The sequence below is a fragment of the Podarcis filfolensis genome, assembly GCF_964270895.1.
Source record: "Podarcis filfolensis genome assembly, chromosome: 9".
Taxonomy (NCBI): domain Eukaryota; kingdom Metazoa; phylum Chordata; class Lepidosauria; order Squamata; family Lacertidae; genus Podarcis; species Podarcis filfolensis.
Window position 1 is genome coordinate 46,850,879 of NC_139610.1, and position 27,633 is coordinate 46,878,511.

General features: G+C 42.8%; 1 protein-coding gene across 20 annotated transcripts in view; it reads right to left on the reverse strand.

Moving 5' to 3' along the window:
* The window catches only part of JADE1 (jade family PHD finger 1), a 169,177-nt gene that overhangs the window by 11,360 nt on the left and 130,184 nt on the right, over positions 1–27,633 (reverse strand). For 10 of the 20 annotated variants that reach the window (XM_083571186.1, XM_083571189.1, XM_083571188.1 and 7 more), the window contains 8 exons: positions 24,221–24,303; positions 24,048–24,122; positions 16,914–17,071; positions 13,654–13,841; positions 12,271–12,482; positions 8,058–8,225; positions 7,328–7,444; positions 1,025–1,555 (listed from right to left, as the gene is read on the reverse strand). In XM_083571186.1, the coding sequence (XP_083427312.1) occupies positions 1,025–1,555; positions 7,328–7,444; positions 8,058–8,225; positions 12,271–12,482; positions 13,654–13,841; positions 16,914–17,071; positions 24,048–24,122; positions 24,221–24,303 (1,532 nt within the window). The remainder of the gene's footprint in view (positions 1–1,024; positions 1,556–7,327; positions 7,445–8,057; positions 8,226–12,270; positions 12,483–13,653; positions 13,842–16,913; positions 17,072–24,047; positions 24,123–24,220; positions 24,304–27,633) is intronic. The other 10 variants (XM_083571182.1, XM_083571183.1, XM_083571178.1 and 7 more) reach the window with 1 other exon arrangement.

The following is a 27,633-nucleotide window of genomic DNA, read 5'->3' on the forward strand; positions in this document are numbered from 1 at the left end:
GTACACCAAGTCAACATCTTCACAGAGTTATCCACTACAGCCCCAAGGTCTCCTTCCTAGTCAATCACTGCCAGTTCAGACCCCAAGAGCACATATGTGAAATTTAGAGGGTTTATTCCAATGTACACCATGTTACACTTGCATCACATTTGCCATTTTACTGCCCATTAACTCAGTTTGGAGAGATTCTTTTAAAGCTCTTCACAAACCCTTTCGTTTTAAGAGATTCTGGAGCTAAGCACTGGAGTTGAGAACAAGTTCAGAATGGCCACATTGTTCAAAGCATCAATCAAAGGCAGGCAGCTTTCGGAACAGCTTCACATTCTCCCAGGGAGGTGTTCGTGCCACACTAAACTGAAAATCTCCAAGAATCTACATTACTTATCAAACAGAATAGATGAAAGTTTATTACTTTCTATCACAGCCACACACCCACTCCAGTGGCTTTTTGTGAGCACAGGAGCTCTATAATGCACAGAAAGCTGTTCTACCCACAGGGGGTTTTCCTACTCACTTTAATGAAGGGAAGACCCCTACAACTACAAAGGGATGTGTTTATAAAGCGTTCACCATGTTGAGAGAACCTGGGAAGTCTACTCATGCAGAACAAACCTGGTTTCAGAGTCCATAGCAAGGCCCACAAATTTACTGTTTGCAACTGCTTCTCCCATCCTCACCTTGCAAGTCAGAAGCAGGCCTTGCAGCATAGGATCTGGGAAATAGCAAGCACAAAGGATGTAGAAGGAAATCCCTACTCATTGCATGAACATGTCACAACACACCATTACGCTCAGAGAAGTTCCAGCAAAAGGAGGGGCAGAGGTGGAACTGCCTCTTCTCTAATCATTCTGAGAGGACCTTAGTGGGATGGGATCCAAGGCCACATGCATTGACCATTGTGCACCTTTCAGCTGCATTGAGCAGGATTTTTATGCCTGATCCGACAGCATTCAAACATCAGGATTGGTAAGGCAACTGAGGCAAAATCCATCTTTCAGACCTACCAAACAACACAGCAACTTACCCTCTCCAAATCCTGCCGGAGGTGGGTGAAAAGCTGTAGCCGCCTGAACAGAACATCCTGCTCCCGTTTGGCCAGATTGTCCTCTTCATCTTTCTTTGGGGTGATCAAAGGTTTGTTGAAGTTTGATTTCCGCTTCAACTTCCAGTACTGGTACATAAATTCTACAGAGTCCTCGGGAAGCTGCAGGGCCTTGGCCACTTCCGAGGCGTTGACAAAGGCATAGAACTCATCTTCCAGTTGCTGAAGCTTCTGCTTGCGAACGCTGACCCTGTGGGCCTCCTCCTGGTTTTGATCCATGCTGTCAAAAGGTTCTAGGTGAGCAGGAGGGGAACTGTCCTGTGCTCCGTTCTCATTTTCCTGGCTGGTGAATTCGCTGAGGTTTTCCTCATCTGACTTCTTGGTGGAGCTGTGCTTGGGGCAATAAGACTTGAACTTGACTTCATCATTGTCGGCCAGAATGGTCTTCATCTCCAAGCCACGGTCAAACGCACAAGTGACATGGAAGGCTGTGCGGCAGTTTTTCACTGAACACTGTAGATGAGGGGATGGAGGAACAGATCTTAAAACATTTACATTTTATATGTTTGTAGCTAACAGGTTGTGTAAAAACAATCATATGGTTTTGCAAGGCCTAAGTATCTTATATTTCATTATGAGCTCCCTTGAGCCCAACACAAGGTGGGATAGAAATATATTCATAGCGGCTCAAATCTCAACAACCACAAGTGGACTTCTGCTGAAGTAATAGCCATCTCCTGCCTCATCGTCACTGCAGTTGCTTGCACATCCCATTAAAAAAGCTATTTCTGCTGCTTGCTATCATATTTCAATCCTTGGCAAAGAAGCTCACATGTAGGCTGCATGTGGCCACACTTAATGGTCTGGGAGCACTTAATACTGCAGCATTATTGAAGTTCAGCAGGTGTGGACCCAATAAGTACCTGAACGGAGGACTACTGCAAGCCCCACATAAACTGCTCTGAGATTTCTAAAGGCAGAGCAGAATAACAAATAAAAGAAGTGCTTCAGAACTTCTTTCTGTGGGTCTCAAACAAGCAGCTTGTAGCAAAGCTCTACGAAGCAAATAGCTTATGTTTCAGGATGTGCTTCAATAGGCATTAACAGAGAGAGAAAAATCCCTTTACACGCTACCTCTCTTCTCCCCCTTCAGGGCTCTCCTCCAACTCCAATGAGGATGGAATAAATGAGTGTCACTGACATTTATGATGACAGGAAAATGCCAGACTTAACCCAAACGTATCTCACGTGAGAAATATGTGTGCGGCAGAAGGATATTTATACAGTCCTTTTGTGAAAAGGAGCCAATTATCCTCCTCCTCAGTGTTTTCCTACTCAGGTTGACTCAGCAGCCAGATGTCATTTAAAAGTGCACAGCAGGGTTCAAACTGTAGAAGCTTCAGATAAATCTACTTGAATAAAGTCAACACTGAGGCACAATATGAAAGGCGGTGAGATGTAAATTGCCCTCTGGCCTTCCCCAATAAACCTTCACTGACAAACAGGCCGACAGTGACCTAAGGGTGCAATGAACAGTTTCTCCATGCAGTAAAGCTGAATTTTAATTTGGGCTCTATGCTGCTGTCATTTCACATCTCTAGGTTAAAGAGTATGAGAAAGATTTCACAGCAGGGAAAGAAGTCTGCTTAATTTGGAGAGGATTGGGGGATGATATTCCATGTGCACAGCCTCCTGCCACCTTCTGAAATTATTGGAAACATTCCATAAGAGAAAGCATTGGGCCAACTACCTCTTTCCTTAAGCAAAGATGTTAAAGGAAATATATGCTGCAATTCCTTCATCTACACAAATATGGTTGTGTAAATCTACATTTAGCATTCAGTTGCACTAGTTGCCCATATGCTTCCATATGTTCAAAGTTCTTGTATTAATTTACAAGGCCCTTAACAACTTGGGTCCAGGTTATCTCAAAGACTGCCTTATCTCTTACGTTTCTGTTTTATAACTTTGGTCTTTGGGGGAGTCACTTGTCTCCCATGCACAGCTTATAACCACCAGGGTTTGTACATTCATTATTGTGTACCCAGTTTTATAGAATTCCTGTCCAGCTAAGGTCAGACAAGCCTGCCCCCCCAAAACTTATTGTGCTTACTAAATACTATTTTTTATTCCAGCAGGCTTTTTAAATGAATTCTAATTTTACAGTTTTAATTCATTTTTAGTTTCCTTACATAAAGTCTCCTGTACACTGCTTAGATTCAACTGTAATTAAGTGGTATATAAAGTGTCAAAATAAATAAGTAAATCCTTACTGCTGTGCAGCTATGCAGCGATTTCAATTCTCCTGTTCAAATGTACACATAAAAAAGACACACTGCCACCTCGATCCCAAAGGAAGCTGTCAACGTGACTATTGCTAGGGTTGACAATGGCTAAAAGGATTTGTAATCATGTAACTACTTGGCTTTTAAGTGGTCACTCAACTGGAAACAATTAATTATAACAACATTTATATATCATGAAGCCATAACTTCAGTTTCCTAAAGTAAGAGGACAATTTCTCTTAAGCATGAAACTTCTTACAGTTTTGAACTATCTACCAGCTATGCATTGACAGGAATGGGAAGTCATCTTTAAGTTTCTTTTATATCACATGTGGCACAAGGAGGATGGAGCTAGCACAACTGAATGATCTGTGCCATGGAAGGTTGTTAAAGAGTCCCAGAGCTCACATCTCACTTGCCATCAGAAGCAAATTAATCAAGAAGCAAAATGTTAATCTGCGATGGAAACTTACATTAAGAGCATTAAATATATTAGATTGCAGTCCTACATTTCCCGTCTCTGAGACAGTGTGATATTCTGTACATTCTTGTAAACGATCTCCCAGATTAAATCTGCAGCCATATAATTACAGATATTCAATCATCATTTCAGTGGTGATATTGCTCTGTGTGATTGTGATGCAGGCCTGCAGCCAGAACCCCTCTGAGACACTTCTTGCTGATGTAAGTTTGTCACCCACCACCCACTAATTCGTAATGGCGAAATTCCCTAGATCCATCAATGAACCCACCCACCCTTCTTACCCCAGACATAGTCAATAAAAGGAAGCAAGTTACGCCTGCATTCAGGCCTATACTAGGTTGAATATAATGTAAGTATAGGATTATTTAGAACAAACTTTTATTTTCACTCTTTCAGTAAACTCCCTATTTTGCCCACTATCTTGTATTTTCCATAAATATTTTAATTTTAATCCTGGGGTTGACCGGGGTTGAACATTCAGTCTGAATCCTAGGATCACTTAGCTAACAGGTGTCATATATCTGTGCACCAGTCGGTTTTCCATGCTACTTGCTTAGCATGGAGGTAGCAGGAACCACACACTGGATTCCAGCTGCCTTTAGGCAGGAGGGAATTTCCTAACTCTGTTCTCCTCACAGATAAAAAAAAGATGTGTGTTTATTTCTCACCCCAAACCTAGGTGGTTTTGAAGAAAGAAATGGTGGCAGTGTATGTGTGAACAACCTGCATGAAGTGCACTAGCGTGATCCTACACTTCAGGACAGATGGGGTGGTTTCACCACAAGCGCTCTTGGTTCTTAAGAGATTAAAAATCAGAATGAAAGCCCATCAGTGTATTTCAAGGATGTGGGAGGAGTCAATCCAACAATCTGATCAAGCACCACCTTATCAGAGCATGCCCAAACACATTCACTTGCGGGGGGAAACCAAAATACCACCCATGTCATGCATGCATCAATGCCTTGCCTTGTGATAGCAGTGGGTAATACTGGAAAGTAACCCAATGTGCAAAAGTAATACCAGAAAACCACAACCGAGATTCTTCCCTCAAGCACATGGGTGGGTGTTTTTGTAAACAGCATGTTCCCCAAAGCAATAGCAACGCCCTTTTTTGATGTTTGCATTATCAACTCTGCAGGACCTACATAAGGAAGAACAGGACACACCCACTAGTATCTATATTCAGGGCAAAGATTCTAGCAAAGAGATGAAGGTCTGCAAAGGACTTTTAGTATTTATTTATTAAAGCACTGGGCACCAATTAGGTTTCTATGATTCATATTCCGTGCTTTTGTTTTACACTTCGTTTGGAAAGGGAGCAGTAAACAAAGCCTCTGGCCAAGTGCTTGAAAGGCTGTCTGGCTGCACTACTGAATCTCTGGCGTATCAATGATTCAGAGCAGAGAGTGAAGCCAGGGAGGGGCCAGTGCAACTGAATGATCTGCACACAGAGCAATCCCCTAACACATGCCCTTGCCCTACAGCGAAGTTCAGTTTCCTCGAAAGCCCTGCATGGGCAAGTCAATGAAAAGAATTCCCCCAAGTTCACATCTACAGAGTGGAGGACATTGCTTGCTATATGCTTGCATCTTTCTCCATATTAAACAATGACTTCTTTTGTAGTTAAAACACCCACCCACACATACAGGATACAGTCAGGTTAGCTCCCTATTCAGGTAGCAGTTCTTTCATGTTTATGCATAAAATATTTATTAGCATTCTAAAATCCAAGCGCTGCAAAGCGAGTGCTCTACGTTAATAAATATTTTATGCACAAACATGAAAGAACGACTAACTGAACAGTGAGCTAACATGAATTGTCTTCTCGTGTGTGTGCTATAAATCTATCACAGTGAGAGAGAGAGAAAGTAATCATTCTTTATCTAGGAATCTGAGAGGGCTAATTAGAACAAGCTGAAGAGAGTTTTATATTGACAGAGCTCGATTATCACACCAATATACACCAGTCACCAATGCCTATTTTTCACTGGCAAAACTACAGTATCACCAGCCATAGAAAATCATTCTGAGCCAATTTCACATTAACTGAAGTATTTGTTTCAGTTAGATACTTCTTGTCCTAGTACTGGTCTCTCTTTATTTGTGAACATGCATGTTTCCTCTTTACAAAATGGTGGGTTTAGTGCTTTTAAAAAAGAAACAGCACAAAATATTTACTAAAAAATTCACACACACACACACCACAAAATGTGTAATTGGCAACCATATTAACCAATTACTTGGAGGGGGAAGTCTGTACAACATAATAAATAGCAGGGCAGTGTGAGGTCAGAACATAACAACATCCCTGTTGCATAGCACCACCAACCTAAGCCGTGACCAACCAGATGCCTATAAGAAGCCTGCAAGCAAGACAAGTACAATGGCACCCTCTCCACTTGTGCTCCCCATCAATTGGTATTCAGAGGCACACAGCCTCAGATACTACAGGTAGCATACAGCTGTTGTGGCTACTTGTCTTTGATAGCCTGATCTGTCTAAATCACTTTTAAAGCCATCCAAGTTGGTGGTCATTACTGTATCTTGTGATAATGAATTCCATAGAGTCAACTCATGCTGCTCTTCAACACCACAGGAGAACTGTGTGAGGAACAATAAAACTACCACCAAAGAAACTAGAAGAAGATTTGGTGGTGAATGGATGGGAAGTGTGCACCAGCATTTTGATACAGGCAAGGCTAATAAATGATACTGGCCCTAAAAAATACATCTCTTTGTCCGCATGCCCATCCACCTGCACCAATCGTCGCACTGCCCACAGCCGTTGTCACTCAACACATAGCACTGCGCAGCCCGCAACCTCTGGTGCACAGCCCCAAACGTCGTGCCACAACGCTGCAGAGGTGCCAGAACGCACCAATGAGGTGCCAGAACTCAGTTCTGGTGAGTTCTGGCTGAAAAAAAGTCCTCGGTACAGTCAATTTCCCATTCCCAAGCCACACGAGATCGCACACATCGCAGCAAACCCGGAAGTGGCACAAAAGGGCAAGAAGTAGGAAATGAAACTTTTTTTATCATATCTATACCAAAATAGATTTCACAGACTGCTATGGATCTTAGGAAACCATCAGCAGAAACAAAATATGAGGATGTTGCATATCTGTGTAGTGAACCAACTAAAGTGGGAGTGGTAGGGAACAGAGGCCCGCTAGACATTGCTGGACTACAACTCCTATCATCCCTGACCATTGGCCATGCTGACTGGGGCTGATAAAGAGTTGGGGGCCTGACAACATTTGGCTGGCTACAAGTTCACTACCTCAGATTTCAAGTAAGGGTCCTTGCTTTTAGCAGACATTGAGTAATATGACAACAAGGCCTAAATATCTTCAGTCCAAAGCAGACCCCAAATTAAAATCCTAAATTGATGTTTCATACAGCTAAACAACATCTGCACATCTGTACTTCATGGAAGTTAAAAATGAAAGCCTCACTACAGTAGCGAGCTTTTTTGTAGCAAATGCATGTTCATAATACCCAGTCAGAGTGATTTACCTGTATGGATGCCCCAACCTTCTCGTTACAAAGACTGCACACCAGGGCCCATCTGCTGCTGGGAATATGGGAGACCTTTGTGATGGGTTCCATCTTTTCTGGGCTGCCAATGCTCACCTAAGATAAATAAAGAAGAGGGTGGGTGGGAATCAAGCAGTGAACAAAGAACAGGAAGCATGACTATCCTGGAGTGATCTTGCTACGGACAAAAAGGTAAGCTAACTATTTAAGTGCCCAACCATTTATTAAAGCTATTTTTAAGGATAGAAAATTATTACATTTTTATTACACCCTTCTAAGGACCTCAGAGCAGCATGCACAATTCCCTCACCACCACCACCACCTAAAGTTGTCTTCATAACAACATTCTGAGGTAGTAGGATAGGCAGTAAGTGACTGGTTTGTGGTCACCGAGAAACAGGAATTTGAACCCAGATCTCCATAGCTAGCTGTGTTGTTTGTATCCTCACATTCTTGCAAATCCTCTTGGTTACCACTGACAGGTGGCACTACTCCAGGGTCCATGATGATGGGTGCTATTGCACCTTGTCTTCCTGCAAATCCCATTTTCAGATGAAGCTGGGGCAACACTCTCTCCAAATGGCTTCTGACACTGACACTCCTTGTTGACACCACCACCACGGCTGTCTGCTCTCACTATAAAACATACAATACTCTGTATTCTCCATTCTGAGCATGTGCAGAGGAATCAGTTGCCTGAAACACCCACCTCAGGAATCCAGAGGGCACAGCTAACATGGACCCACTTAGTCCCACTACGAGTTGGCTTCATGGCTCCGCCTTTCTTGGGGCACAACAAACACTTGGGCTGAACACCAAGAGCACAGGTTCGGCACAGCCAGCTGCCTTCTGGAACTTTTAGGATGCCATAGCATGCCTGCCACAATGAAAAGAAGTAAAATGAAGTACGAAGCAAGAAGAATAAGAATAAGTTTATTATTTATACCCCGCTCATCTGGCTGGGTTTCCCCAGCCACTCCCAGCAGAATAGTAAAAACGCAATAAAACATCAAACATTAAAAACTTCCCTAAACAGGGCTTCATATGTCTTCTAAAAGTCAGATAGTTGTTTATTTCCTTAACATCTGGTGAAGAGTGTTCCACAGGGCAGATGCCACTACCAAGAAGGCCCTCCGCCTGGATCCCTGCAGCTTCACTTCTCGAAGTGAAGGAACTGCCAGAAGGCTCTCGGAGCTGGACCTCAGTGTCCGGGCTGAACAATGGGGGTGGAGACGCTCCTTCAGGTATACTGGGGCCAAGGCCATTTAGGGCTTTAAAGGTCAACACCAACACTTTGCATTGTGCTTGGAAATCCCCATGTAGAGCACATTGCAGTAGTCCAAGTGGGAGATAACCAGAGCATGTACCAATCTGGTGAGACAGTGCACAGGCAGGTAGGGGCTCAGCTGGTGTACCAGGTGGAGCTGGTAGACAGCTTCCCTGGATAATTGACCTGTGCCTCCATGGACAGTTTTGAGTCCAAAATGACTCTGGGTCTGGGAATGCTCCCTCACAGAGGGAAGGATTCACCACCCACAGAGCCCATCGCCCAGCCCTTTTTGGCTAGCTTTTTATGAGCAGAATGGGCAAGGATAAAAGAAACAGTTGGTCGGGTTTCACTCGTCCAAGCAGCCTATCCACATCCTGAGTGGTAACAGATTGGAATTGATCCCATGCAACTTGACTAGACAGGACTCTAGCACTCTCCCAGAAAAATGCAGCAATTATTAAAATGATAACAAATAATAAAAAGGACACTTCATTGTATGGTCTTGTTGCTAATATTTCTCTAGCACATTTGGTGGACATAACATTTGTTATAATACTCTCCTCATTCAGCCTCACAGCAAATGTGTGAACCGCAGTGCAAGCAGCTTTGACAGCCCTGTTTGGAAGAGCACCAAGCACAGGGTTAGCAAAGCTGCTTTCTACAGGGATTAGTTGCGCAGCCAACCCAGCTACATCTGTACCTGTCCCACACCTGAAATTACATATGAGGAGGAAAACAGTTTTGTGGGCCACACTGAGACTTGGACCTGTACCAAATTTAGCCTGAGGAACGGAGGTACCCCAACCCTGCTATAAAGGATTAATTCTAACTGCTCCTGTATGATTTGTCACTAAAACAGCTTCCAATTGGTCAGGACTCCACATGACTGTGGTATCTCAGGAACTGGCTTCCCTAACATATCAACTGAATCATGTAGAAAGCACGCCAGTACAAGCTACCGTGATTTGCGGCCAGGCTGCATGTGAAGTTAGTTTCAGATCCCCAAACATGCAGGACCATATTAGTAGTAGTAGTACACATGATACCAAGTTCATATTTGCACCTGCCTCTTAAGTTGCCCTAGACATGAGAGGTCTTACACTGCAATAGTAAGGAAACTGGAACAGGAAATAAAGAGGACTATCATAACCAGCTGTGACAGCAAAGGGAAGGCTGATTCCTGCATGGGTTAATAATTATCTCAATTGGAGTTAAGCCAGGACTTTGAGACTAAAATAAGAGCATGACATATAAATAAGAGCATTAACTTCTATGTCCATCTGAAAGATGAGAAGGTGAAAAAAAAATAGGGGAGGTCTTCCAAGAGCACAAGTGCTACTGCTTTGGGCACTGGCTCAACCTTTGCCCAAAGGAAAGGTTGACCACAGCTGTGTCACTAACATTTCTTCTTGTCACAAACACAGGACCCCTTCAGAGGCATTTTTCTAGGCCCTGTTTCTAACTTTGTATACTTCACTGAACTCAAAATGCAATAAGAACACCTGCCAACTTATTAAAAGAGAAATATGAAAAATAATTAAAATAAACTCTAAAGTAATTTTGCAAGATAAACCATGCTCAAAAGACAGTCTTTCCTATTGGATATGAAAACACATGTATATGTTTTCATCCATTGCAGGACCCAAGAGACAAAATTACCCTTCTCTTGCTTATCAGGTATCATGTATGAAAGGGCATAGTTAAAACACTGGGGGGAAAACAACAACACACGGCAGACTTTTCCCTCAACAGGAAATGGCCAACCACAAAATCTGATGCATTCAAAAACTATTGTATAAATTATCTTCTGCACCAAAAAGTATTTGTCATTTCTGCTGTGTTGGGTGGGATGCCTTGTTCACTTCCAACCATGGTCATTATAAATGAAAGTGCCCCACATTCCACATATACTGAACACACTTGTTATTGGCATGGCTATATATGCCAGACAAAAAGATGGTGATCTTTATCAAAAAGTAGACTATGACAGCAAACAAAAGCAAATCCAATGATCTGTCTGTGGGTCTGGGACATTTTTGAATAGATTAAATTGAAAAATGAATAAAATGAGGATGACAGCTCTACATTTTTTTCCCAGGAAATTGATGCACTATGCAAACAGAATGTCTGCCTACTTGCGTGATATATTTTATTTATTGATCATCTCAAGAAGAGAGCTGCCTACAGAAGCTTTTCCATATATGTATTTGGATGGTGCAACATTACTACTGGGAGCTGCTAGCTAGTTGGTACATGACTAGCACTGGATTGGGCCCTTATGTTACTTTGGCTATGCCTACCAAAAAAAAAAAAAAAAAAAAGAGCAGCACACAAAGTGGCAGATTTTCCGAAAAACAGGAATATGTGGGAACCAAATGGATAGGTAATGTCAGAAACATGAGAGATGCTAGAAAATACATATGCTTATTGTTAAATGAGCCCAATGTGTTTTGGCTCATTTATACAGAGCTTATCTGTATAAAGTAGAACACTTCCTAAACCACAAATAAAAAGCCTTGTAAGAGCATTTAAAATAGTTATGCATAATTGTAGAAACCTCGTTTTCAAGCCAAATTAAGAGGTCAAAAACCATCAGTTTCAAAGACCTTGAAGGGCAAAAGCTCTTAAGAAGCCCTCCTCAAACCGCAGAACTAAATACTTGCAAGCAAACCCAGGTTTTTGAGAAATGAAAGAAAGCAGAAATCACCCACAAATTACCAACCACTTGATTCACTCTAAGGATGTTTTTGAGCAGTTAGGAAAGGATGTTTGTATGGGCTACAAGATATGGCTGGTTCTAGTTAAAACAGGTTTTCTTTCTGTTAATTTGACTTGAAAATGAGGTTTCAATGACATATTGTATTTTAAAAGCCTTTTAAAGGCTTTTTATGTGTGGTTTAGCAACAGATAAGCCCTCGAAGAAAGCACTGGAGCTGAAGCATGTCAGGCTAATTTAACAACAAACACACATTCTTTACAGCATCTTTAAGATTCATTTCTCTTTTCTATTTACACTATTGGTTGCATCCTGTTTTTTCTGTATGAAGAAGAAGAAGAAGAAAAAGAACAACAACAACAACACTGGGTGGTTCCCAGCATAAAAATGCAAAATGGAAACAAAAAAGACATAATAGAACAAAAACAAACCAATAACCCACCACAAAGACACTTAAAGGCCCATAGAATGTTAATCAGCCAAAGGCTTGGTTACAGAGAAAGGTTTTCGCCAGGCACCTAAAGATATGTAATGAAGGTGCCAGGCGAGCCTCCCTGGGGAGAGCATTCCACAACTAGGGAGCCACCACAGAAAAGGCCCATACTCCAGTTGTCATCCTTCAAACCTCTCATGGAGAAGGCACACAAAGACAAAACATCACTTAGACATGCAAGAAACAAAGGTAATGATTTAAAAATTTAGAAACCCACTAAATGGGGCAACTTAACCATCCTGTCTGAATTTTCTGTGATTTTAAGACACCATCTCTCTATGCATCCCTATACCTTTGCCTCAATATATGCTTCTACCTACTATTCCCATACATCCTAAAAAAGCACCCAAGGCTTATGAAATCCTCATCACCTCCTTCTTATCACGGTGAAATCTAAACAAACTACTCTCAATTCCAATTATTATTGCATCTGGCTGCTGTACCTGATGAACGCAAATATTGCATTTGTCACAGAACACCATCTCATTGCCATCTTCACCATCTGGAGACTGGCAAACGTCACAGACAACATCCTCATCATACTCAATTCCAAGCCCTTCCTCGGTCTCGATAGCATGATTCATGTTGTCATAGCATCGCTGTTCAAATTCTTCCATGACTCTCTCCATAGTGTATTCATCCAGTTCAGGCATCCCTGGGAAATCAATCCAATGACGTTTGCTTTTAATATAATAGAGACATTGAGGGACACAGCTTCCTTTATCAATCTACAAGTAACCAGATCACTTTATTAACATTGAACAACTGATCAAGTGAGTTATTTACAATTTCACGTACCTTCAAAATAATCTGCTGAAAGGCATCCATTAGATAACAATAACAAAAGCCCAGAAAAAGTGTGCATCAATACAGTACGGTTCTTGTTTATTGCCAGTAAACACACATACTGGACAAAACAAAACTTTAAACCCAAGCGTAGCATATTGATTTTGCAGTGGATGGTTGAAAATCTCATACAAACGTTTTATTTCAAGGTATTCAGCTTTTTAAAGAGCCAGCTGCTCCTGGGGCTATTTTGCCAACTATTACTACGTTTTTATAAGGTGCTCTGCAGAACTGCACACCTTCATAAGGGGTAAAATATTCATTTTGTAAGGGAACATACTGCTCTTCACTTCAGACCATTTGTCTAATTTTAGCCATTTCACAGTTGACTCTTAAGCCTTCTTAATTGCTGAATAAATTCCAGATGCTTTTTGAAAGACTATTTGGTTTCAACAATGAATTGCTGCTACAGAATAAAATGTAACAATAAAATAAAATAAAATAAATGCATGATACAATTGTCAGAAGTCCAAGACAATGTTGCCATAAGTTAGCAGGGCCAAGAGGTGAATGTCACTATAGCAGTTCAATTTTTTCCATCAGTTCTAGGGAAACCTGAAGGGTTTGGAAGCTTCTGAAGTCCCCAAACAACTCTAGACTGTTTTAAAAATACCATTCACTTTTCTATTAATACATTTAAAGATAAGATGGAATTGGCTTTCCTGACACATTTCCTTTTTCCACTTCCTTCACATTAATCTAAGAATTAGAGCTTTGAGATGGCTGTTGCCTTGCCACCCAACAAAAATAGTGTTGACATTTATGCTGTTTTTCTTTCCCCTCAGTTCTCCACCCCTCTCTCCTCCACATGCAGGGATATACAACTTGCTTCTGAGCATTCCTATCCTTCTCCTTTTCTCTCTGGAAGCTACAAGTGCACCATATGAATTGGCAGATGCACTACAACCACCCCAGACTGCTCCCTGTCACTTGTCTCACAGCTCAGCCAAAAGCTGGCCGTAACTGGATGTTGCACTCACCCATCTCTTTGAATTCTTCATTAGCCAGTTCCAACCATGCTACGTCCATGAAATTAAGGTCATAGCGACAGACGCTCTCTGCCAAGGTCCGAATGTCGACGTAGCCAAGCTCAGGGGGCTCAGAACCCGAAGAAAGGATGTACTTCCGAGGTCTTGTAAATATGACTGCTTTTGTCTCAGATACAACCCTGAAAGTATACCGAACAGGAGGTGTTAATTACACCAGGGTGCAATCCTCCTTAAAGCGGTGAAACCTCCATTCTCCAATGCAATTACTGCCAGAGGCTTCAAATTGCTATGCAGCAAAATAATGGTAATAACAACAACAGAAAAAGATCATCTGCCAATATTGTAGCACCAGAGGGATGCACGTCTGCAGAAATAAAAATACATATTTTATTATTTATTGAAAGCATCTATATCCCATTTTTTCCATTTAAAATTACCCTCAAGTTACCTTACAACATACCATATTTATGAGAATCTAATGCGCCATCAAATCTAATGCGCACCTCAATTTTCAAAACCTTGAAACCAAAAGGGTATTTGCTAGCGCCATCAAATCTAATGTGCACCCTAATTTGGGGGATGTAATTTGGCCCCAAAAGTTGTGCATTGCATTAGAATACAGTATTTAAATTGACACCAGTGTCTGAATAATACATACCCGAGAAAAATAACACAAAAATGATACTTTAAAAAAAAAACTAATATGGAGGGAGAAACGTCACTCAAACAGAACACCAGTTCATGTAAATTACAACTGAATTATTCTATTATTCTAGAAACTACAAAGTTAGTACTGTAATCCATGTACTGAGAGACTGCATGGTCAGTAGATGATAGATGTTCTGGGGGTATAAAAAAAAACCAGTCAATGTTTCTCCATCTTCTGCTGTCAACAGTGACGCGGCACAGAGTGACAAATGGTGTAAAAATGCAAGTCATAGTGCCACAGACCTCTCACACAAGGATTCCCATGAAATCAATAGATTTCCTCCTTCCCACCATGACCAAATTGTACCAAATGGAGAGGAAAAGTTGGATGAGGAATTGGAAGGTGTGAGTTGACCTCCCATTTCTTCCAGCAGTCTGTTGTACTGCTTATGCACTGTGCCAGGGGAGAGAAGGCGAACAAGATTATATTCAGCCTACAGGAATTCTCCATATGTGGATGCCTATACATGGAACTGTATAGGCATCTACATATTCTGTATGTTGACTTTATGGAATCTGCCACAAGCCCCAAAGTTCAACAAAACGTAAGAACACTAAATAGTGTTCTGGAAATTTAGGAATTGTCTTCTGTAGTTATACTATTGTGACAGGAAGAAGATGTCTGCAAAAATTCCTTATCTTTTGCCTTATCTAAAAGATGCAAGCATGAAAGTGTAAAAATAGGAAAATGGGGGGATACAACACAGTCAAAACAGCAATTTGGTTTCTTAGATGTACTGCTGCGGTTAAAATCAATGATTTTATGAATGTTTATAAGCCACTCTTTTTCTGTGTGAATCTAAACTGGGGATGGGGAACCTGTGCCCTTCAGATATGGCTGGACTACAACTCCCACCATTCCTGCCCACTGGCAAAGCTGGCTGGGGCTGATGGGAGATAAGAGTCACAGGTTCTCCACCTCTGGCCTAAATTAAAAGCATCAGATTTACACTGCTTGGGAAAAGACTTTGATATGACCAAAACTAGGTTTAGAATACAGGCCATACTGCATTTTTAGCATTAATTATGCAATCACAGATCTACTTCATAACACGAGACTGCATTTCAAAGTTGGAAGTTAACGGAGGCTGCAGTCACATGAAAGAATCATGGGGCAATACTCATGACAGGAACAAGGGCTAGAGGTTACAGACATAAAATTCCATAGTTATCTGGAATTTTTCAAAAAGAAGCTTTCAGAAAGAAACCTTTTGCTTGCTGTGAGTTAAGGCCAGGTTGGAGCAACTTTGCCCCCCTCCCATGTTTTTCAACTACCATCAGCCCCAGCCACCACAGTGAAGGGTCAGGGATGGTGGGAATTTAACAACTCCTGAGCCAATGGGAGGATGCTTCCCTATTCTTTATGTCTAGGTTCAGTGGCGAAACATTTAGCCTTCTGGACTTTGAATACAGAAATCTGAACTGGGGCTTTGTGGGTGGGTCTTCATATACAGAAGGTCCCAGATTCAATTTCCAGCATGTCCAGTTAAAAGAAATCAGATAAAATGTGATGGGAAAGACCTCTGCCTAAGACCTTGGAGAACTGCTGCCAGTCAAGAGTCACAATACTGGGTGAGACAGAAGGGCAAAGAGTCTCATTTAGTATAAGCCAGCTTTGTTCGATCTGCTACTTAAAACAAATTGCATAAAGCAGGAAAATCTGTACCAATGTACACACTTTCCAATGTGACTTCATTTTGGCGGGACATTCAAGAATTTAGAATTTTGCATAGCATTTATTGCTACAGTAATTGGTTCAACTGTATATAGGTAGCACTAGGATTTCTAGAAAAACAAATGGGAGACCAGCACAAGAGAAAATGACTAGATCACAGGGAGTTCTGAAAATTGGACTTAGTGCAAGTCAACCATCATGATCACCAGAAGTAAAATCTATCCTTGTAAACATGCCATTAAAAAAATATCAACATTTAACCGGTGCTTGCTGGCATTCCTTGGCAACAATGAGAGATAAAAACCTGTTGCATTTTAAAGAAAGTCAAAATCACAATGATTCTCAAAAAGGATGTATTAACTTTTTTTAAAAGCAAAAATATATCCATGGAACAGTTTGTTAAGTTCAAACCACATCCTAGCCAGAGTCACTGATGACTGCTCCACTTCCAGATTTTTTTTGGGGGGGATAGTGGCACAATAGAAGCAAGTAACTCATTAAAGTGCTGTGATTACTTTCCTAGAATGTCTGAGTAGGCAGCACACAAATGTTCCGTTAGGAAGAACTCATTTTCAAATAGGAAACAGGAGTCCTCCTTCTGCCAGCATGTATTGTTATAAGTAAGCACTCAGTCTGGGATGTGATGTCCTTAATTCACAAGTTGATTCGCTGGTGGGAAAGGCCTGACTTTCATCTGCTACACTTTCCTGGGGCAAAATCAGTTGACTAGGATGGGTAACCTTTTAATCAGCAGAGTGGAACCCAAGTCAACAGGTGGTCTGCTTTTTAGTAAGCAACCCAACAGGCTGCTGAAAGGTGATGCTGACAGACAGCTGTTTTGTTTCCTAATGGGTTCACCAAGTTATACCTGGCTACTGGCTCTGGAATGGTCCCCGGACTGACTGGCACCTGAACTCCTTTCTCCCATTCCTGTCTCCAAGGGTCTGCCAGCACATAGTACTCATCCGGGTTCAGCTGGAAGGAATCAGGCAGCTTCATGGCAGTGATCAGGTCTGTTCTAAATACCTGCAAAGAAAGGAAGTGAGAATGGGGGAGGGATGAGACACTGATATTTGATATTTACAGTCTATGATTCACAGCTCCTGGGTAACCATGGAGCATGGTGCACAACAAGGTCACCAACACTGCCAATTAAGAGGCCAGAAAGTTAAACTACATCATCATGCTGAAACAGAGAACTGAAAAATACAGTATGGACATGGGGCCCATAGTTCAAGTTGCCTTTGTCAAATCACATGACACAATCAAGTTGCTGCGCAAATGGATAATCAGTTCTCGTCAATTTCAACAGGAAGTGCAAAAACTCAAAATATCCCTAAATATAACCCCAGCACAAGGAGTTGTATCCCAAGATGAGAGAGCCTAATTCTTTCCCTTGTGAAGCTTGCTAGTGTCTGTACATCTAGTAGCTAAAAGGGAGAAGAGGGAGAAATATGTAATTTCAGCATCTTGTTTACTGGGATCCTCATTTCAAGAGATCTCCCATACTTCACATGGTCAGAGCCCAGAGATGATATTTCAATAGCCAAGTGTTACAGCATCTTTACACTCTGCATCTTCAATATCCCAGGCTCAATCCCCAACACATGTAGATAAAAAAAATATGCCACAGCTACCAGTCAGGACTAGGGCTGTGCGATAAATCACCATATCATTGAATACCGGTATTGAAATAACACCTGATAAGTGTTTCAACATGGCAATATACCGGGGAACAGATTTGACAGCTTCCCAGGGGGTAGCTCAGCCCCAACCATACTTTACAGATAGTTTGCAAGTACAATGTCTCCTGCTTTGTTTGTTCTCTTCCTCCTACCTATAAGAAATGATTATAAGTCCTCACACAAACCAGCAAAGTCTTTCAGCTTCACCCATATCTTTCCACTTAAGAGCTCAACTAATTATGCAGAGCCGGCTAACAATCCAGGAGGGACCCCCCTCAGCTAGATAATCAAAGATCCAGCAGCAAAGTAAACAAAGAACATAAACAAAGAACTGGAAAGCACTTCCTTCTTCCCTCACACTCACCCCCACCGGTGGAAAAAAAGAAGCGGAAGAGTTTTTATTTTTATTTTCTGGTGGTATTTACGTTGTTGGTTCCCCCTAAATAGCTTTCTTCCATACTAAAAAGGAAGGTGTGTTTTTTAAAAAAATTAAAGGAGACTATCTTTTTCCTTTGTTGCCCTCCCCTTTGATAAAAAGGGAGACATTGGTGGGATAAGGACTTGGGGGGGGGGCTTCTGTGGGGGGGGGGTGGAGGGGAGAAGATATAGCTGGCTGCCTTATGCTGAAATGGGAGGTTGGGTACTATGCGAGAATGATAGGGAGGGTATTTTTCAGTAAGCAGTGCAAGAGAAAGTAGAAGTTTAGTTGAACTCAGTGGGGCTTATGCATGCAAAGATTCCACTTAGACCTCTGAGTGGGGAAGCAGATGCAACTTGACTAGTAAATCACTTAAACTACTCTTAAATTAGTTGAAACTATATTACAGTATATGGAAGTTTATTTAAATTTTTTATTGCTTCCTTACATCTTAAGGCCCTCCACCACTGTGGGGAGACTCAGCAAAGCCCTCTGCAGCTGCGGGGAAGCGCAGCGCACCCTCCAGTGCTGTGGGGAGGTATGGTGGGACCCTCTGCTACCGCGGGGAGCCCCAGCAAGGCCCTCCGCCACTGCAGGTATATATCATGATATATCAATATTTTGTGGTGTTTAGCTGTTGGTATATTGTGATGTTGAAATCCAGATAATGCCCAGCCCTAGTCAGGACAAAGAATACTGGGCAAAATGGACCATTGAGCAGATCAGTAAAAAGCATCTCCTTAAATCTCTGCAAACCACTGATCCATTATTTTGGGAATTCTGAATTAAATACTGTTAAAAGTTTCTCAAAAGTTATCAACTTTGTTAAGGGTCAGAATGTACATACAATGTGATTGGCAGAAGGCAGTGCAGACAGCAGCAAAGTAAATATGTCTAGAATTTGTCCATCATACACTTTCCGCAACAGAATCTGATGGAGGGATCACATTGGCTTCTTTTGATCCAATCTCTCTAACTCTGCTTCTCCTATGAGCCAGTTGCAGTAACAAAAATACTTGCATGGGAGCAGCATGCATTTGTATCAAGACTCTTGGACTTATTACCTACTAAAGATAATTTCTGAAGGTGGTTTTAAGACAACCATTTTGCATGGGAGTTATGATGTTTTAATGCATCCTTTTGTGGTGAAAGCTAATCTTTAATACATCAAGCAGGCACACTCTGATTTTCAGTTCTAACAAAGGTCCCACGCAGAAATGCCCTGAACACTTCACATATGCAGCTGTAAACACATAGGCTCCCTGTTCAGAGCTTCCACCAAAGGCACAGGGGTTTAGAGGAGCAGAGCCAGCAAGACATTTGGGGTGGCCAGTGACAGCAACCCTGCTCTCCTTGCACATGCTCAGTGAGACACATGAGTGACATTTATGAGTAGAACCCAAGGGGAGGCACCTTCCTACAAAGTACACCCTATCAGATGTTGACTAACATGTAAAAAAAGTCACAGCCTAAGATCACATCACCAGTTGCATTTCAGTTCACTCCTATGTGGCACAGCTGGTAACAGCAAGACTTGCACCCATTCTAACAGATATAATAAGGCAGAGTATAAATCTGCACCAGTGATCATGGAAGTAGCATCTCTGCAGAATCTCAGCCACCATGAAAATGAAACTCAGGAGGATACAGGATATGAGCAGGTCACAATGCATTTGAGATGAACAACCATGTACATCCATTTAAGAATCAACACCACAAAAAATGCTGTAGACCAAACTGGCCACCAGAGGACATGCTACATATGCTGGGTCTCACAGTTTAAACCAAAATATCAGCCAGGAAAGTTCATAGCCAATATATATCCAATGCTTACCACCTGAAGCAACATCTGCCATCCAGATTTACAACTGTTTGTAGCTATGGTTCAAACTGTGCTTTGAACGTGAATGATTTCTGAAACTAGTAAAACATCTTGGGAAGTTGTAGGAAGTTATCAGCCACAAGCAAGCAGGGAAAGGGTCCCTAACCCAGCATGTGTCATGAGTTAAAGCCATACATCTTTGCGGAAAGCACTTGCCTGTGTGCAACGCAATCTGATTTGTCGCTGCTCATCAGCAAAATACAAACCATGAAGTGGCAGGCTTTAAAAGAGCAAGGCTTTGCATGCCTAAGCACCTTCCAGATCTCTCAATGCGCTTCTGCTATTACAAAGTAACAAGGATCATTCATGCTTAGCACCTCATCTTCAAATCTCTATATTAACTGCCACATGCCAACAGAAGGGTATTTATCTGGAGTTTTAAAGGTGCTGGGGCAGGAGGGAGGAAGAAGCGAGCCCAGATGGCTTTGCTACAAACAGAGTGCCTGAATCAGTCCATGCAGTACCAGCAAGACCTCTAAAATAGTCTGAAGACTCATCAGTTTATGGCCAGTGCAGTCAGCAAGGCACACAGCCAGCACCACTTCACACGCTTATAAAGCAGAAACAGGTTGACCAGGATGTTCGTTCTCTCTCTCTCTCTCTCTCTCTCTCTCTCTCTCTCTCTCTCTGTGTGTGTGTGTGTGTGTGTGACAAAATAATATTGTTTATCTGGCTGAAATCCTCAAACCACTTGTCGTGTATTAATTTCAGTGCTTTACTGGGACTGACCAAGACTACATAATTTGAGGATTGCTGCATTTTCCAAACACTGCTGGCAGTGATGTAAAATATATTTCACGTGAACCACCCAATTCACCAATTGGGTTTACTATACTATATGTCGTTAGCCTTCCCACATTTTGCCCTTTTAGAGTTTTCCACCAGACTAGAGAGTTGCAAATTGTACAGTCTTGCTAAGTATAAAGTTAAACATTGTTCAAATCACCCTGGGTGTAAGCAAAAGGGAAAGAGAGGGAGGGAAGGATGATTAAAAAAAAAAGAAGATTTAGTTTGGAATTTGGACAGATTAAAACAGGGATATAAAAAGATATCACAGAGTCCGATAGAGTCTGACTATCATCCATCAATTCAACTCAAATGATAGTGAACAGGCTACTGAGTCACCCACACATTGACTCTGCCTTCTTGCCTAAATAGAAAACATATTACATTTAGGTTGAAAAAGGTTGAGAAGGCACTCCTGACATACCAACAGCTCCTGTCTGTCCCCTTAGAGAAGCCTGCATCACCCTTAGCTAAGGTGTGACCCACAATTGCATAGAGAGCGGGAGGGAGATTTCAGAATTTTTAACGCCCTTTCTTTACCAAATAATAATTTTTCAAGAACTCAAGAGAAACAAAACTAAAAACAGAAGAAAAGAAGAATGTAAAGAAACATGGTGTTTGGGGGGGAAATATTGCAGGAACTCTAAAAATGCTGCAAAATATCAAAAGTAGGGCTGGACGATGTTGGGTTTTTAACATTGCAGTGTTTCGCCAGTAAAACATCATGGTTTGGCGATATACTATGATGTTGGAAAAAACTGCATTGGCTCTAGCCGGAGAGATGCTGGGTGAAACTGCCACAGCTCTCAGCATGGGAGCTAAGGTGCTTTCACCCCAGCGCCTCACGGGCTATGGCCAATACAGCTGGCCCCAGCCTGCTGCTCAGCTGGGGGGCGGTAAGACACCTGCCCCCAGCTGAGCGAGCCCTAAGCTCCTTGGCCAGACTCCACTGGGAGCAGGAAAACTCTTGCCCCCAGTGGAATCAGCCCCGAGTCCCCTGCCACTCATGCTCCCTAGCTGAGCAGCCCGGATCCCGCTCCTACTCATGTAGAAGCAGAAGCGGGGTCGGGGATCTCTCAGCTGGGGAGGAGGAGCACCTTAATAGAGTCCCCATCCCGCTGCTGACTTGTGCAAGCCAGTGGTGGGTCAGGGGCTCCATAAAACTGCTGGGCTGAGGTGAGGGTAGCAGCACACTCTTCAGCCAAGCAGTTTAAAGAAGTGAAGGAAGGAACAAGCTGTATCAGCACCTCGCCAATTCAGTTTGATTCTCCCTCTGCCGGGGGAGAGTGCGATGGTGGTTTCACCAGTGGTATACTGCTCCCAGCTAGTTTATTTGTCCCTCAGAGCATTGAAGGCAGAGGGACTCATGAGTGGTGACCGTTTCACCAGCGATATACCACTGAGTGAAGCTGTCATCATGGTCTCCCCCCACATAGCGGTCCTGAGCAATATATTGATATATTGCCCAGGCCTACTCTTGTGCCAGGGACAAGATTTTAGACTAAAAAACCCCCTTATTTTAACTGCCTAGAGAAAAACAGGGCGTGAACGCCTTTGAGCTGAACGTTTGTGATGAGTTGCTCTGGCCACAAAACAAAGGAGGATTTAATGGAACATCAAGGATATAATTTCCAAGAATCACTGCCTCGCAATGCCATTCCTGCTGCTCTGCAGATGCAAACCGCATGCCTAAATCCAGCATTGCAGAATTACTAACCTCCAACCCAGTGGCTGGCACACAGTTCTTCAAATATAACTTTAAGAACTGGTGCTGAGTTTCTTTGCTTTCCTCTCCCCACCTCATCTCTTTCCCCTTTCATTTAGTGTCTTTCGAATTGTAAGCCTACAGACACAGACTGCATTCTTCACTGTTATTGATCTTACGTATGCTACTCTGGGAGCCTTTTCAGGTAAAGGTAGGGGTAAAATGTTTTAAATAAATATAGGGAGCTTTGAAAGTGACATATTGCTGTTAGAATATAAAAATATTCATAACAGCATTCAGTACCAATTCTATTAATATAAAAACAGACAAGCTACTAGGAGGTAGAGGTGGAGAAAGAAAGCTACTTGGAAATGGGAAACATACAGGAACACACACACACATCCAATATCTAATTATAAGCATGGGAGGTCCATCAGCAACTGCTTTCCTATTCATTTCAGTTGAAGAAGCAAGCCTGTGCAGGCATTCATTTACATCATGGGTTGGGAACCTCTAGCCCATAGGCAGAGATCTTTAGCCCAAAAGGCCATTTCCCCAAAACCATATCCAGCTGCCAACTACTTCCCCTGCAGGGAATGTGCTGGTGAAGCAGCCCCCTATGGAGAGGAGGAATGAACTCTCTGCTCATCAGCTAGTGAGCAGACTTCAATTCTGCTTGGTTCTGCTTTCTAGCATGTTCCTTGTAAGGAATGCACTGGTGAAGCAGACCCCTCCCCACACCCTGCAAGTCAACTCTGAGAGGCAAGCAGGAAAGCCTATCTTTCAGCCACCTGACCTCACCATGATGTAAGATGATAAGTGGGTGGTTCCACTCACATGTCAAAGTTGGCCCATGGGCTGAGGGGGAGGGCAATAAAGATCTGGTCCACTGTGTCAAAAAGGTTCCACATCTCCAATATACATGCATGGAATTGCTTCTACCATCAGAACAAAAGAGGCAACCCATACATATTAATTCACTTGGCCAAAGGATTATACTGTCCACAGTCATGAGCATGAACAAGCAAGGGATAAAGAATTTAGAAACCTGCCAGGGCAAGACCCCGAACATGAACATGTAAGATATCTGATTATGATGAACCAGACAGTCTTCTTAAGAATATCCCTTTTCTTCCAGTCTCATATTTGGCTCAAAGGACATCTGCCAATTTGTAAGGCGTGCAACAGATTGCACTTGGTGATCCATCATGAAAAGTTCAAACTGATTTGTATTTCCTCCTTTGATCTGTTCTCAAAGCAATGCAGATGAAGCACTCAAAGAGACAAAGTTTTCTGGTTTGACCGCTTTACTGAACAAGGACTATTATTCATAAGTGCCAAGTAATGGTTAGGAAACTAAGGAAACACTCCTAGGTACACATTTTTCACTGTTCACCACAAATAATAATAAAAAAAAACATATTCCCCGATATATTTTTGGAAAAGGAAAAGGAAAGGACTATTTAAAAAAAAACTAGGTTGGGTTGGTGCCAAACTAACCCAATATTCACGGCTAAATAACTAACTTGATGCTGGCAGGGACTGTGGCAGCAGCTGAGCTCCCTGATCTCCTGGCCAGAAGAAAGGTTGCTGGGTGCCAGCTGAGACGGAGCAGAAAAAGGAAAGAAAAAGAAGTATTAGGAAAAGGAGACACATCTGTGTTTCAGCAAGATGCAAGAGCATTTAATCAAGAGAATACCTCTGATGGTTTCCGATCTTCGTGCTTAGAGCATGAACTTCTCCGATGCTGAGACCTAGAATGCTGGGACCAGGTTGACAAGCCTAGAAAAGGAAAAGAAACATGGAACTGAGAACAATGGTTATTTTGGCCCCAAAGGGGTCTCTATCATCATCATCATCATCATCAATTTATTTATACCCTGTCTTTTTTCTCTGGCAGGACTCAGGGTAGCCTTTGCTCACCCCTCTTTCACACAAGCTGTCTAAACCAACTTCAGTGGGAACCAGTGTGGTTTGAGTGTATGAGGTTTACTGAGTAGCCTTGGACCAGTCACTCTCTCTCTCAGCCTCACATACATCATCAAAGCGTAGCTGGGGGTTAAATAACGGAAGGAGAAAAACTATGGCTGCTGCCTTGAATTCCTTGGAAGAAAGGAGGGAAATAAATGTCATGAAATCAATAAATAAAAATAAATACAGTGGTACCTCGGGTTACATACACTTCAGGTTACAGACTCCGCTAACCCAGAAATAGCGCTTCAGGTTAAGAACTTTGCTTCAGGATGAGAACAGAAATCGTGCTCCGGCGGCGCGGCGGCAGCAGGAGACCTCATTAGCTAAAGTGATGCTTCAGGTTAAGAACAGTTTCAGGTTAAGAACGGACCTCCGGAATGAATTACCGTATTTTTCGCTCTATAGGACGCACTTTTTCCCCTCCAAAAATGAAGGGGAAATGTGTGTGCGTCCTATGGAGCGAATGCAGGCTCCCTGGCTTCAGCGATAGCAAGGCAAAGCCTTCGAAGCCTGCGCTCCGGAGGCTTCGCGTTGCTTCGGCTGAAGCCAGGAGAGTCTGCTCTTTGAGGCTGGCGGTGGGGAAAGCAGCGCTTCCCCCATCGCCAGCCCCAGAGGATGGGGGGCAGCGGGGAGGCACGCGACACCTTCCCGCTACTCTCCAACCCTCCTGTGGGCTTTTGCGGGAGATGGGGGAATTCCCCCACCTCCCGCAAAAGCAGGCAAAAGCCGCGCGCTCTTTAAAGGGGCTCCGTGGCTTCTGCTGGCTTTTCTAGGAGGTGGGGGAATTCCCCCACCTCCTAGAAAAGCCTGCAGGAGCCGCGCACCCTTTAAAGAGCGAGCGGCTCTTGGGGGCTTTTCCCCAAGGAGGGAGAAGGGACTGACTGGCCGAGTCAGTCCCTTCTCCCTCCTGCGGGCTTTTGCGGGAGATGGGGGAATTCCCCCACCTCCCGCAGAAGCAGGCAAAAGCCGTGCGCTCTTTAAAGGGGCTCCGTGGCTTCTGCTGGCTTTTCTAGGAGGTGGGGGGATTCCCCCACCTCCTAGAAAAGCCCGCAGGAGCCGCGCACCCTTTAAAGAGCGAGCGGCTCTTGGGGGCTTTTCCCCAAGGAGGGAGAAGGGACTGACTGGCCGAGTCAGTCCCTTCTCCCTCCTGTGGGCTTTTGCGGGAGATGGGGGAATTCCCCCACCTCCCGCAAAAGCAGGCAAAAGCCGTGCGCTCTTTAAAGGGACTGCGCGGCTTTGCTGGCTTTTCTAGGAGGTGGGGGAATTCCCCCACCTTGCAGAAAATCCTGCAAGAGCCGCGCAGCCTTTAAAGAACGCGCAGCTCTTGGGGGCTTTTCCCCAAGGAGGGAGAAGGGACTGACTGGCCGTTTCAGTCCCTTCTCCCTCCTGGTCGAAAAGCCCGCAGGAGTCACGCGGGGCTCCTGTGGGCTTTTGCGGGAGGTGGGGGAATTCCGCCACCTCCCGCAAAAGCAGGGAGAAGGTCTTGGAGTAGCGCACAGGCTGCATGCAGCCTGTCCACTGCTCCCAGAGCTGCGAGGGGGGGTCATATTTTTTCCTTGATTTTCCCCCCCTGAAAACTGGGTGCGTCCTATGGTCCGGTGCGTCCAATCGTGCGAAAAATACGGTAAGTACTTAACCCAAGGTACCACTGTAGTTCACTATGGCAAGCAAGAGCTATACTTTCATTCCACTTCTTGGTCTATACATCATAATGAACATTTGGGAGGAAAACTGCTGGCTCAGTTTAAGGTCCCTGTGATCATTCCATATACAGCAATTGTTCCATTTTCATATAGATTAATACAATTAATACAACAGTAGCCACCAACTGTAGCAAGTGACTTGCAGCTTTTCTTCAGTTTTTTCTCCCCCCACCCTCATGGAAAATTGAAAAGTTAGATACAGTACTCTACAGATACAGTTGATCTTACAAAAAGGGTAATATTACATTAAAAAACAGTTGCTCAGAAACAGAATCTTGTACCAATCTTTCATATCTTTTCCCTTTGTCAAGATATTATGCCCCAAATTATCTGGACAATTTTATTTTTATTATGTGCATATCCATATATTTTTATTGTTTGTTCTTGGTCTATATTCATCATTGTACCAACTAGAAAAAGTGCTGTCAAAAATGCTACCATCAGAATCCATTATTGTTCTGTCTGTCCATGCATGTATGTACGTATACCATCAAAGTTCCAACTGTGTGCACAGAGAGCCAAACCTTTTGTCCACCAGCCAATAAATAATGTTCTGTAAGTTACCAGATGTTGGGACATGTGGTGGGGCATTACCATCTCCAACATGGAAACTACCCAAGGTTATCTGCTGTCTGTGGCAGGGGCTGCACTAGACAAGCCTTTTGAGTAATACTTATATTTTTTATTTTTTAAAAAACATAAAAAATTAGAGTAAATAAATGGTATGGGGGGAAGCTTGGAGGAGCTGCTCAAAAATAAAATAATAATAAATGAAAGGCCCCAAAAATAAAATAATAATAAATGAAACAGATGTATTGAGGCTATTATTCTTCCTAGCAATGGCTGAATGCAACTAAACTGTATCATTTTTGTAGGAGTTGATATTCCACTATCAAAGTAGTAAGAAGATTAGATGATGGTATGCATGTCATTATTTTATTTAAAGCAAGTAATGATAAGACACGCATATTAGGAGGGGAGAATGGCATGTCTCAAATTGAGTAATGACGTAAACACTGCAATGTGCTTTTTAAAAGCAGAAGAACCCAGTTCTTACGATTACCAACCTTTGTCACTTTCTTACTGTGTTAGGAACTGCATTCATTTTAATTTGTTTGCAGTCCTTCCCAACAGTAGATAGAAAAGCAAACAGAAGGAAATAGTTCAGGAAGGGTTGACAATATTTGTTGCTTAATTTAGGCCAGGCAAGGAACCTCTGGCCCCTAGGCCAAACTTAGGCCTGCCAGGGGTCCTAACTTGAACTATGAGGTCGCTTTTCATCAGCCATGCCCACCTGCCCTACAGACCTGCTGCTGCAAAGGAACAATTGGCAGGGCTTGGGCACACTCCTAAATGTTCCTATGTAGGCCCCCTTTTATTTTTATTTGGCTCCGTATGCAAGCCCCCTGGGATCGACTCATCTCAGGAGCTCCCA